The sequence below is a fragment of the Lissotriton helveticus genome, chromosome 7 (genome assembly GCF_964261635.1).
Source record: "Lissotriton helveticus chromosome 7, aLisHel1.1, whole genome shotgun sequence".
Classification (NCBI taxonomy): Eukaryota; Metazoa; Chordata; class Amphibia; order Caudata; family Salamandridae; genus Lissotriton; species Lissotriton helveticus.
In genome coordinates this window covers 930,672,216-930,685,223 of record NC_136068.1, presented here as the reverse complement: position 1 = coordinate 930,685,223, position 13,008 = coordinate 930,672,216, and the positions used below count along the sequence as shown (strand labels likewise).

The window sequence follows — 13,008 nt, the reverse complement described above, 5'->3', positions numbered from 1 at the left end:
TGAAAAAAACATTTATCTGATACATTAGTATCCTTAATGGCAAGAAAGGTGTTATTAAAATTCGGTGCATAACCTCTCATCTCATCAATCATATTTTGATTAGGCAAACCATCCTATTCGAAGTATAACAACATTTTCTCACAACTCGTGTAAAATAAGCAAGTAGAAGTGTGTTCAGGAACACCCAACCAGGATACAAAATGCTGAACTATAGAGTGGCCTTTGCAGTCACAGGTCACTATAAAGTCAGGAACACACAATTTCCAGGTAACTTCAAGGTTTACTTTACAGTATAATTATATATTAAAGTCGATTCAATAATCGAGAGTAGAATGAATTTATGCCGAGTTCTTCAGGCAACTCTTACAATCCTGATAAAACGGAGGCATGCACTGGTAAATTATAGATATAAATAAATGTACAAAATAAACAAGAGTTAAAAGCACAGATAGGGTAGAGGGTCAAGTGCTTTAGTCACAGGACTGTTTAGGAATGTTGACATTTTGCAGAAATTGATGTACCTTTTGTCATGAACAGTGGACGGTGAAGTCCAGAAGCTCCGTCTTGATTTTCTGAGAGCTCGTTCTCACACAAATTGCCCATCTATGGGTGCTGCAGTATGGACCAATGGTGCCAATGCTATCTAATCATCAGTGACGTACGCACAAGCAGTCATTGCCGCTCACTGCTGCTTGAGCATACAGAAGATCTACTCTCAAATTAGAGTTAATCGGACTCTAAGTCATGTCTACCTTAATGATATCAGTAAAAGCCCTGGGAGGCAAGGGCAAGAAATGATATTCGTTCATTTTTCATTTTTTCCATATATCTATAAGCATAGGTAGGTCTCCAAAAATGGAGACATTAAACATAGTCTTGAAATAAGTGGGATGCACGTCGGGACTTGGGGAAGGGAAATGGGCACAGAGAGCAAAATGAACCAGGCAGCTAATATTCCGGATAAGCTCATAGTTTCAAAATAATGTTTTTTTAAGGTTTTGTTTTATCAATTCACACCTAAAATGCATTTTTCAATTTGGATTTAGCTAAGGATTAACACACCAGACATTAAACCACAACTTTGAGAACACCGGCAACAACGTCAGGCTAACAGTTCTTTACATTATGAAATAGAAAACATTAGTTAACGACTAACTTATTGGAAGTAGACTTTTAAAAAACAGTGGTTAGAAACTAAATAACCATTAAACATGTTCAAATGATAATATTTATAGATTATGACCCACAAACACAGCGTGGTCCGATTCATTGTCAGGCATAAAAAGGTGTTCTATTTAAAAGTAAAAGCAAAGGGCGATGTTTGCTCACCCAACCACTTCAATAATGGAAGCAAGCAAGCAGGAAGACACACACACACACAAACAAAGAAATCCAAATATTTCCATAGAATCACCTAGCCTTGCCTCACCTGTTCCAGGCTCTCGTCTGTTTTGCCGCCAAGAGACTCTTGTACAATCTCAGAATTGGTTGCAGAAAGAAGACATGGTTTGGGGAAAATGAACTCATTTTGGCCGCACTCCAGGGCTACAGCGACCTCATAGGAGTAGGGCAGCGGCAGAGTCCCATTTTGGTAGTTGGATGAAAATCTCGGGTCTATGTGGGAGTAGAGTGGAGGACACAGAGACTCGAGTATTCTGGGCTCCTTGGTTTTTCTACACCTCATAACCACTGCAACCATTAGGGTTAAAGTGAACAAAAGTGAGATTAAGGCTAAAGCTACAACTAAGTAGACCTTTAAGTTTGATTCGTTGTCTGGGTTATTTGCTTGGTTACTTAATTCCGGAAGTGCTTCTTCCATGTTTTCTGCAAATACGATATTTAGAGTAACTTTGGCTGACAGAGATGGCTGCCCATTGTCTTTCACACAGATAACTATTTTCTGCTTAGTGATATCTTTTTCAAACTGGGATCTTGTTGTCCGTATCTCTCCGTTATGTGCCCCGATTTTAAAAAGTGGTGCTTCTGGGACATTAAGAAGGTGGTACGAGAGCCACGCGTTGTGTCCAGAATCAGCATCTACAGCCACCACCTTTGTTACAAGATAATCTTGACTGGAAGAAGGGGGGACCATCTCGAATAATATCGAGCCATCTGATTCCAGAGTAGGATAGAGGATTTCAGGAGGGTTGTCATTCTGATCAATAATATACACTTTCACAGTAACATTACTACTGAGAGGAGGTGACCCATAGTCCATGGCCTTCACCTGGAACTGAAATTCTCTTACTTGCTCGAAGTCATATGAGCGCTGGGCATAGATTACTCCAGTCTGGGAGTTAATGGAAATATAAGATGAAAGGGGTGTGTCCTCCTTGAGATTACTCAATGAATATGTGACATGGCCATTTTGACCAGAATCCAGATCGGATGCATTTACCCGATAAATAGAAGCACCAGGTGCATTGTTCTCTGGGACATAAACTTGGTAGGAAGGCTGGATAAAAACTGGAGGATTGTCATTTATATCGGATAATTGTAAATGGATAGTTCTGCTTGTAGATAGAGGAGGGGATCCATGGTCTGTGGCTGTGACTGTGATGTTGTATTCTGGGACAGCTTCCCTGTCCAAGGCAGTTGCAGTCACAAGATTGTAATATTTTTGAGATGATTATATTAATTTAAATGGCATATGCTGTGCAATATGACACCTAACCTCGCCATTACCTCCAGAATCTGGGTCATCAACATAGATCAGTGCCACAACCGTATCCGGTGGTGAGTTTTCAGAGACTGGATTGGTGATCGAAGTAAACGTTATTACAGGATCATTATCGTTTTGATCAATAATCTCTATCAGCACGCGACAGTGAGCAACGAGCCCCCCTCCATCCTTTGCTTCCACTGTCAGTTTGTATGACATAGTCTTCTCAAAGTCAAGAAGCCTCTTAACTTTTATCTCTCCAGTGTCTGCGTCCAGGCTGAAGGTATTCAGTGCATTGTCTGAGATGCTGCTGAAAGAGTAAGTAATTTTGGAATTTGAACCTTCATCCTGGTCCGTGGCTTTCACCTGGAGCACCACTGTGTTAATTGCTGCCCCTTCACTGACGCTGGCTCTGTAGTTCTGCTGACTGAACACTGGGAAATTGTCATTGGCATCAAGAACATTAATATTAATGTCCACGGTGCTGGATCTGATTGGTTCTCCTCCATCAGAAGCAGTCAGAACCAAGTGATGAATAGTTTGTGTTTCACGATCTAAGCCATTCTCCAGAACTAATTCTGCATGTTTGGAACCATCACTGTTTACCTTTTCTTCTAACACAAAATGCTGGTTATCGCTCAGTTTATAGCCCTGCAGGGAATTAATGCCGATATCAGGATCTCGGGCATTTCCGAGAGCAATGCGCGCTCCCGGTAACGTGAACTCAACAAGTTCCAAATCGAGGGAATTCTTCAAAAAACTCGGAGTATTATCATTAATATCCTGGATTTGCACTTCCACGTGAAATATGTTCAAAGGATTCTCCGCAATGGTCTGAAACTTGATGGAACAACTGAGCGCCTCCCCGCACAGCTCCTCCCGGTCGATTCTGTCTTTCACAAGAAGATTCCCGGTTTCTGCGTTTAACGTAAAATACTGATTCCCGGAAGCAGAAACAACACGGAGCTTCCTTTCAGAAAAGTCCCTCCTATTTAACCCCAAATCCTTCCCGATGTTCCCAACAACGGAGCCTCTCTTCATTTCTTCGGCAATTGAGTACTGTATCTGTCCGGTGACTGCCTCACAGAACCAGAAAAACAACAGAAACACTACCTGCCGCCTGCCTCTCAGCTCTGCTTCTCCGTGGCGGGCTCCCATTCTGAGCAGCGCTGTTCTCTTCTGTGTGATTCAGAAAAATCCAGCCTTGGACGAGTAATCCGAGAATATTAGCGCACGAAAATATACGGCTTCAGGCACACCAAGCAGCATACGATGCAGTGTGCGTCTTCCTGAAGATGTAACTGAGGGAAATCCTCGCTGCAGAACGTCGGCTGCTGCTCTCGCTGTGACTGTGCAGTGACAACATTATAGGCGGAACTAGCTCAGCTCTCACAATGTATTGTATAATAGCGTCGCCATGTGGCTAAATATGAAAACTACATACACCCTACAAAGTCACATTACGAAACCAATGCCTTTAAAACGTGTCTCTGTCAAAACGTACACCAACAGAACCATGTTGTATTGAACACATTAATATTTCGAATACTTTTTATACACCTAACAGCTACATTTAAAAAAGGTTTGCACAGAGATGCATTGCATCTGCGTGCATCCAAATTCCCGAACGCTATTATGATCACATCAAACACACGATCGTGTGTTACTTTCATGTGTTCATTGTGCACAACCCTTGCACAGCTGATACAGTTTAGAGACTGTTCTTGGGCAAGCATTTTATTGTGTATTCCTCAACGTCACGGAACAGGGTTAGGTGTGCCAAAGGTACTCGAAGCATCTGGATAAACTAGAACATTCGTGTGTTTTTCCGACAGACTGCAAATTATCTTCGATTAGCTCGAAACGTGTTTGTAACAAAACATTGTGTCAGAGTACAGAAAAAAACATTCTGCCGCATGTTATTAGTCACAGCCGATCCAACACAACAGTCAGCCAGTCGTGTACTTTAAAAAATACAAACTTGGAAAACAATACAATGTAAAAGAAAGATACATAACTTAACAACGTACTTATGCGCTGTACCCTGGATTACAAAACTTATTCCATAAAAAGAAGTTCTGTCGTTTGGTCATTGGTGATGTTCTGAATAGGATATCTGAATTTGGTAATTTAAGGTGTTTCCCGAGTGTCCTGAAGTAGCTTGTCTCCAAGGGCCCGAGGAAAGCTGGTCCGCTGTTGTGGATACTAGAAACCACTTAGGCCAGACTGGTTATGCTCTATGCATCCAGTTAGCATTAGTTAGTCCTTGAACTTTGTTGAGTTGCATGTCCAGTCCGTGTTTTGCGAGCAGCTGAGGCACACGTGGAAGAGGAGCAGGGAGTGTGAGGAGCGGGGAGCTCACAGCGGCGCTTGCCGTCCAGCGTCGTTTACCAAAGACCAAAGGTCTAATATAGATTAAAAAAAAGAATATCAGCGTGGCACACGCCCACGACCCTCGATCTGAGCCTTGAGCCCCCTGCTCACGGAAATTCGTGCCGTTCAAGCCCACAGCCCGGGGGGGGGTCTGCATTCTGCGTTCTGCCGCTGGCCTGCCGCGTTCTGCCCGGCCCTGAGGAGGTGCTGTGAAGTTGCGGAGAAGAGGAGAAGAGGATTCTTCCAAGCTGCAGTCTGCCGTCCCCCGTCCCCCATTTGCTGCCTCCACCACAGTCTATCACAGTCCGGTGAGTGTGCCGAGGGAGCAGGAAGCAGGCAGTGGTGTGCGGGGAGCAGGGAGCCCTTTGAAGCCGCTCAGCTTATCAGCCTCTCAGCTCTTTCCAGCTCTGCTTGGGTGCTTTGTCTACTGCATTCGGACGGCAGCCAGAGTAGTGACTGGGGGAAGGGGGAGCGGTCAGTGGAAGTGGAAGTGGAGGAGGAAGAGAGGGTCGCCGAAAGCGGCTTCAGAGGAAGTAACCGCACGATAGTAAAGGAGGCAACAGAACTACATCTGGGAAATCCAATTTATTCCACTTCCTCTCCTTCTGCTTATTTCCTCCTTGCCATGGAGTCACCGGGCCACTTTCTTTTTATTTTTTCTCTTTTTTCTTCTGTGTTCCACCTGCTCCATCCTGCTCACTTGAAATGAGATCAGGCAAGTTGAGGTCTACAGCTCCACTAAAGAAAAGGAAACAAAGAGGGAACTCAGAGATGCCAACTGCAGCCCCTGACAATATTGTAAACCCGTCGTTGAATGACCCTGGAATCCCTACGGACAGCTCGTCCCAACTTCCCCTGCGGGGATCTGACGGGACGGCCCGAAAACCCTTCAGTAACCAACCAAAAATTACATCAAAATTCTCTTTTCTGAAAGATCCAGGGTCGGCTGTCTTTTCGAGCAATATGAACATTGCGGGCTTACCAATTCCCTTGAGCCCTATAGTGAATATCATCAACAAAAGCGCTGGGGGAAACAAGGTCCCTGTCACATCCTTGGGAAGCCCATCAATCAAGCCCACCTCAATCCACCTAGAACAAGGACACAATTCCATCTCCACTTCTGCCATCTATTCAAACCACATTCTCAACAAAAAGGTCCATCCACTTGACTCAGATGGAGGGATAATTAGCAATCCAGTACCTACTATCCCTGCCTCTCAGGTTGTCAGTTCCACTACATTGAGCAGTCAAAATGTCCAATCTGTAACGCCTCCAAATAAGGTCAGTGCAACGCCTACGAAGGAAAAAGAAGCCAGCTTCAGCATATTGAGTAGTCAAAATGTTAAACCGACACTCCCTCCTAAAAAAGACAGTGAAACGAAAACGGAGGAGGACAGAGTTGTCATCTCTCCTCCCCTTGAAGCCGACGCAGTCGTGACAGACCTCTCATACTTGGAGTCAAAGGAATGGGAAAAAATGCTGTTTTCATACGGTAACACCAACCCTGGATACTCTAGGCCATCTTCCTCACCAAACGAGGAGAAAAAGGAGGATTTTACGCAAGAGAAGGCTTGGGTCACAGCCTTAGACATTCTTCAAAGGTCAGCTGATGCAATGACCTATCAAGCTAACAAAATGGACATACAAATTAGCCTTCTTAACACACTGGCTGTGTATGTAGTCAAAATAGACGACAAGATCTCAAATTTAAACAGCTTGATTAGACAGGCCCAAGCAGCTGCGGATAGCCCGCAACAAGGATGCAATTGTACTCCAATAGTCGAGAAACTTAGTACACTTCCTAGGATGATGGAAAAACTCCTGGCAGACCTAAAAGAAATCATAACCCCAAAGTCCTTCCATGAAAATTGTAGTGCTGGAGATTCAGGCGTGGTTCACAAAGTAGAAACGGCAACAAACTCGGGGCAACAAGGGGATATGGAAACTAACTCCTCGTCACCCCCGGACACACTAGTGATTGCCCGTCATATGAGTAAACTACCACAACCCCTATCCACAGGCAGAGCAAACTCCACTCTTCCATCCGTAACTAATCAAGATATGGAAGCTCTTGCAGGAAAGGGGAAAAGACAAAGGAAGCGAAAAGGACGCAACAAGATGGGAAGGTGCAACAAGATCTTAGCCTCTATCCGGTGTTTAACACTGTCAGATGACCAGTAGTTACAGAGTGCACTGACCCAAAAAGTACAGACGACCAAAGTTCTATATCAGAAGAACAACCAATTTTGCAGGGAAGAAAAAAAAGGAATAGTGGCACTCCTCCTTCACCATCAGAAAAAGAAGCAGCAAGTGCTCCTTTAGGAAAAACCGCACACAGCGGGTGAACGGAGCAAAACACAACCACCAACAAGGCTTTGTCAGACAAACCTCCCCCGCATAATGCACAGGTGCAGGGCCAAAATTCCAGCCAACTCATCAATCCACCTGGAAGTACGACAACGTTAAACCAAGCATCCACCAACAGTCTTGCCAAACATCATCCAGGTTTATCCCCGGAGTACGAGAAAGGAGCCGCAGCTCAGACAACCCGAGGAAAAAAGCAAAAGTGCCTCAGCGAACAGATCGAGGGCTTTTCCACACCCATACACAAATTAACAAATGCTAAACCAATGGGCCTTCTGATAAAATTAGACCAAATACCAGAGCTAAATCCTGGGCCGTCTAGGGCCTCTCTCAGCGGCCATCTAACTTCCATACTCTTCTACCCGGAGTATAAGTCCAAAGGAAGACACGATATCTTGAATCGCGGGAACATCATAAAGCTGATACAAGCAATAGGCCTGTCAAACATCATTACCTCGGAAGATATCACATCAGTAGAATTTATTCCACCATGCCATGACCAAATAAATGAAACCACGAAGGTCACCTGGAGATCGGAAGAGGCAAGGAACAACATCTTAGGGCACATAGAAACTTTTAAACAGTGGGGCATACTCATACAACCGGGGAAAGAAGTGGCCTACCCTCATGTCCTGCATGCAAGCCGTCACACCGAGCGTACGCTAGTCGAAAGGGGAGCAGTATACTCAGTCCTTAGGGGTGCTTGCAATAAAACACCGATTTGTGACCATAAAGGCAGGAAACCAAGAGACGACAGGATCCCATCCAACAGGGATCGGGACGAGGCCGGATCATGGTCATGGCTGGCAGGCACCCTCAACACAACTCGGCTCCTACGCTGACAGCTCAACAGTGAACGGAGCGTGAATACGTGTCCCCTAAAGATTTGCTCGTGGAACATCAACGGCTTAAACAATAAAATGGAGGACCAAGCGATAATCTCCTATTTTCGAAAATTCGACATAGTATTATGTAACGTGGTGGGTGCGCCTGCCATACATGACTGGTGGGACCCTCGCAATGCTGACCATCCACCGACTCCTTCTTTTCAGCCAGGTCAGCGGAACGAAGGACGGTGCTATCCGGAAGAAGAAGATAACATCAGCGGCTCCTTTAACTGGGCGTATGCTGAGAGTAAGGAGGACCTGCCCCAGAGTGACGTAAGGGCGACGGGATTGGAGAAAAGCCGGGAAGTCCTGTATGTCGGGTGTGCAAGCACCCCGGAGGAGGAGGAGAGAAAGGCGGAAGTGAGCGGAACGGAGTACGGAGGCGGCGAGGAGAAGAGCGAGGAGAAGAGCGTGAAGAAGCCCAGCCCAGACGACCAACCCGGAAGGAACGGAGAGAAGCCAGGAGGCCAACGACCCTGCGGACCGCCGTGCCACGCTCCCGAGGGAGGAGTGTGGCTGTCACAGGTACGGCGGCGTTGGGCGGCTTGGTTGGGGAGGCGAAGTGAGAACGTGTAGATCGTGTACAGCCCCAGTTCGTACCTACCCTGTGTTGTGTTCCTTCCCCTTCCGCGCATCCCTACCCACCCCTACTTCTACCTAATTTTCCCCTCCCCTTCACGAGCACCGAGAGCACTGTAGAGTGAAGCGGCACTGTACACTGGGTTTCCCTCACATCCCCCGGACCCCCCTGGTGCGACCTCATTGAGGACTGAACCCTAACGGCTCCCTTTTCTGTTGGTTCCCTTACATGCACCGGAGCCTGAAGCCACGGAGAGCCATCCATCTTCCGAAGCCACGGCAGAACCACCTTAACCCCTTCCACGACCAAGGAAAGGAGAAAACAGACCTCCGCCACGGACCCCAGTGCGTTTGCCCGTGAAAGACTGACTTTGAGGAACAGAAAGACTTTAATGTCTAAACCTACCAGGGTGATAAAAATAAAGCCATCGTTAACCCCTCAACTTGGTGTCACGGTCGTCCCTAATCCCACGCCTACATATTACTACAAGAGACATGGCGATCTGAACTGCAGCACATAGAAGGCTTTAAAACTCACCACACTCCAGCCCTCAAATTGAAATCTTCGGGCAGAGGCAGTGGCGGCCTGGGGATCTACATTTCAATTGACAACGCAATTGCCTCATGGGAGTTAACAAGTTCATCACACTCCCTCCAATCCGTGGGCATTTCTTACACAGTCAACAAAGGAAAGCGCAGGTCTCTCGTCCTAATGAATGCCTATGTCCGCCCACATTCGGCATCAAGGCAAACCTTCACAGAAGAGGTAATAGCGACAATACTAACAGTGAAAACTGGATCCCCCAATCTAGAAATAATACTATCAGGGGATTTCAACATGTGGCTAATGTCTGATTTACATAAAAAGGAAGTAACCAAATCACACGAAAGCAATTGGGTCATACCACCGCAGGACCCCCCAGGATGGAACAAGGATGACCTGAGGGGCCGCTCCCTACAAAGCAACCTTGAGAATCTGGGTCTTAGAGCCTTAAATGGGCGCTTTCCTCAAGACAAGCCACCTTGCTTCTCCTACGTATCGAAGAATGGTGCCTCGCTAATAGACTACACCTTTGTTAGCCTGTCACTTCTTCATGAAATAACAGGGTTTAGTCTTGGAAGCAGAACGGAAAGCGATCACCGTCCTCAAGAAATAACGCTTATCTCTGGACTAACCCAACATGAAGAGGAAAGGGCACTGCCATCCGATAGTTATACGATCAACCTTAAACGAATTAAGTGCTCCTTCAGCAACTTCCAACAAATAGCAACTGAGGCCAAACAAATTATCAAGAGCACTAGCAGAAACTCCATCGACCATATTGCAAACTGGTCAAATTTTGCAATCAAATTGATCAATAGACACGCCAAACCGATAAGGCATGCCAACCCTAATGGGCAAAAGCTGACGCCTTGCAGGAATCTCAACATACAATCTGCAACAAAACCATGAATCGGTTCTGGCGGGCTGTAAAAACAAACCCAAAGGACCCGCTAATAATAGAACAATGGAGAGAGGCCCGCAGCTATTTGAAGAAGGTAAAAAGAGAACAACGTAGAATTCATTGGAACTCCTTCTGGGTCAGATTACAGCACGACATCAAATCAAATAACTCTGCAAGGTTCTGGTGCACTATCAACAGCCTATCTGGGCGCGCTCAAAAAGTCGCGTTGTCAACCATCTTGGAGTCCGAGTGGGTTGACTTCCTAAATACTCATTTTAATGAACGAAAAGATATAACCTTTTATCAGAATTCCATCGCTGAAGGCACTACAGTATGGCATACTGATCAGCAATCCAAATTGCTTACAATGGAGGTATCCCTCAATTCAGATCAAAACATCGAAAGAACACAGGGTCCCAGGAACCGAAACGGGAAAGAACTAAGAATTATCCAGAAGGACCACATTGAAAAACTAATCAAAAAGGGTCGCAAAGATGGGGCGCCAGGCCCAGGCGGAATTCCTCAGGCTGTGTTTAAGGAGGACGTTACTTTTTGGGCCTCGAAGTTAACCACCCTTTTTAACACCATCCTACATAACAACATCATTCCGCCCTCTTGGCAGGGGTCAATTCTCGCACCAATTTTCAAAGGCGGGGATAAAAAATCACCTGGGAATTACCGCCTCATAGCCCTCATAGACAATGAGGCAAAGTATTTTGCCGGATTGTTGTTGAATTCACTTAGGGCATGGGCAGAAGACAACTCAGTAATCCCTCCGAATCAAACCGGCTTTACAAGCAACACTGGCACCTCTGTCAATCTAATGACCCTCTCCTGTTTGATTGACCAGGCGGAGGCCAGTTCCAGCTCACTCTATATGGGATTCATCGACTATAAAGCCGCTTTTGATAACGTGAACAGGGGAATGCTTTGGCAGAAGCTCTCCAGGTTAAACATCCCAGAAGACCTTTTAAGAGCCATACAGCTTTTGCATCAGGATACATGGGTGAGGATCAAGATTGGGGACGGCTCTAGGTTATCACGCCCAATTCTGACGACAAAAGGCCTAAAACAAGGATGTGTCTTGGCCCCCACCCTTTTCAATTTGTTCCTATCAGACCTTCCTGAAGCCTTAAATAAGGTAAATTCCCACGCTCCCAAAGCAGCTGGCTTCGTGTTGTCAAACCTGCTATATGCCGACGATGTGGTCCTCCTTAGTAAAACAAAGATTGGCATGCAGAGACTATTGGACGCAACCTCCGAATACTCAACCAAAAATGAGCTTCAGATCAACAACAAGACGACAAAAATTTTGGCGGTGCGTCCAGGAAGGGCAAAGAAGCTGGTTTGGGTCCTGAACCGGGAAAGCATAGCTGAATCCAGCTGCCACAAGTACCTTGGCGTCTTTTTTAACAACAACGGAAGATATAAAATCCACCTTGAAGAACAAAAAAAGAAGGGAGCAGCACTAGCTTTCGCAATCAGCACCCTACACAAAAAGCTACTTGGCCCAACATTTGCACCAACAATACAGGTCGCGCAGGCTAAAATCATTCCAACATTAACCTATGGTAGTGAGGTGTTAAAAGGATTGGACAGTGGAAATTTGGATAAAATCATCGCAAAAACGTATAGAATATTGTTCAAGCTACCAAACCAAACATCACCGGTGCAAATCAGGCTGGAACTGGGTATCTGTAATCAATCCTTGGCCAGAGCCAAGAGCTTTTTAATGTGCTGCCACAAATGGAGGTCATCGAAGGAAGGCAGCCTAGGCCAACACCTATGGGCCAGTCTTAATAAGAACCTATGGCGAGCAGGACATGACTATTGGGAAAAAGGGCTAAGAACCCTAGGCTTGAACGACCTTTGGAATCTGCAAGTAAGCCAAAATGAATTCAAACGATTAGCAAAAATAAGCGCTAAAAAACTTTCTTTAGTGGAAGACAAGGCTCGGCTAGCAAAAAGAAGTCACAGCTGGATGACCTTGCAATCTTATGTCCAGCTGATTCCACAGCCGTACCTAACCTTAACATTTACTGCACGTACAAAACTAAGCTTCTTAAAATTAAGAATGGGACTTATCAACTTGTCGTGTCACTTGCCAAAATGGAAAAGAGTCAACGGCCACGAACCCTGTCGACTTTGTGGGAAACACAAAGAAGACATCACACACATCCTATGCCTCTGCCCAAACCTGTTGCACGAAAGACGATTCCTCTTAAGGAAACTTTGGAACAAAAATATGGTTAGATCATGCAGGGCAGCAGTTCTGGCATGCTTTGATCCCCGGAACACCGACCTAAACTGTGCCCTGGTCAGGTTTTTGGATCTAGCAGGAAAAAGAGTTTGTGATGTGATCGATCCAAGTGACCTTCCATCAGCATAATATTTGCTATTTTTATTTACACTGGACTGGAATTCGCACTACATTTTTTACGTATGTACACTTTTAAATATTTTTTATCTTTTGTATCTTGCAAAGGTTTTTAAATCAAGCAATAAAGTTTGTATCATAGGTGTTTCCCGAGTCTGCTGTTAAACTGACATCATATGAAATTCAGAATAGGTCTGTAGTAAAGGTCTGACTCAAACATTGCCCGCAAATGGAAAGACAAATTAATCACATTTACCACCGGGTGATTAACTGAGAAGGTAGTCAACAGTAAGAGATATCAACATATTTACTGTGATGTTC

At 45.3% G+C, this 13,008-nt stretch overlaps 2 protein-coding genes across 7 annotated transcripts in view; both read right to left on the bottom strand.

Moving 5' to 3' along the window:
• The window catches only part of LOC144769402 (protocadherin gamma-C3-like), a 917,178-nt gene that overhangs the window by 621,548 nt on the left and 282,622 nt on the right, over positions 1-13,008 (bottom strand). The window contains exon 1 of one of the 6 annotated variants that reach the window (XM_078653492.1): positions 1,430-3,839. The exons of the other annotated variants lie outside the window; for them this stretch is intronic. Coding sequence (XP_078509618.1) covers positions 1,430-2,218 — 789 coding nt within the window. The 5' untranslated portion in view covers positions 2,219-3,839. Of the gene's footprint in view, positions 1-1,429; positions 3,840-13,008 lie in introns of those variants that run through there. 6 annotated transcript variants of the gene reach the window in all.
• LOC144767192 (uncharacterized) overlaps positions 11,578-13,008 on the bottom strand; it is a 49,413-nt gene continuing 47,982 nt past the window's right edge. The window contains exon 4 of the mRNA XM_078650750.1: positions 11,578-11,748. Coding sequence (XP_078506876.1) covers positions 11,578-11,748 — 171 coding nt within the window. The remainder of the gene's footprint in view (positions 11,749-13,008) is intronic.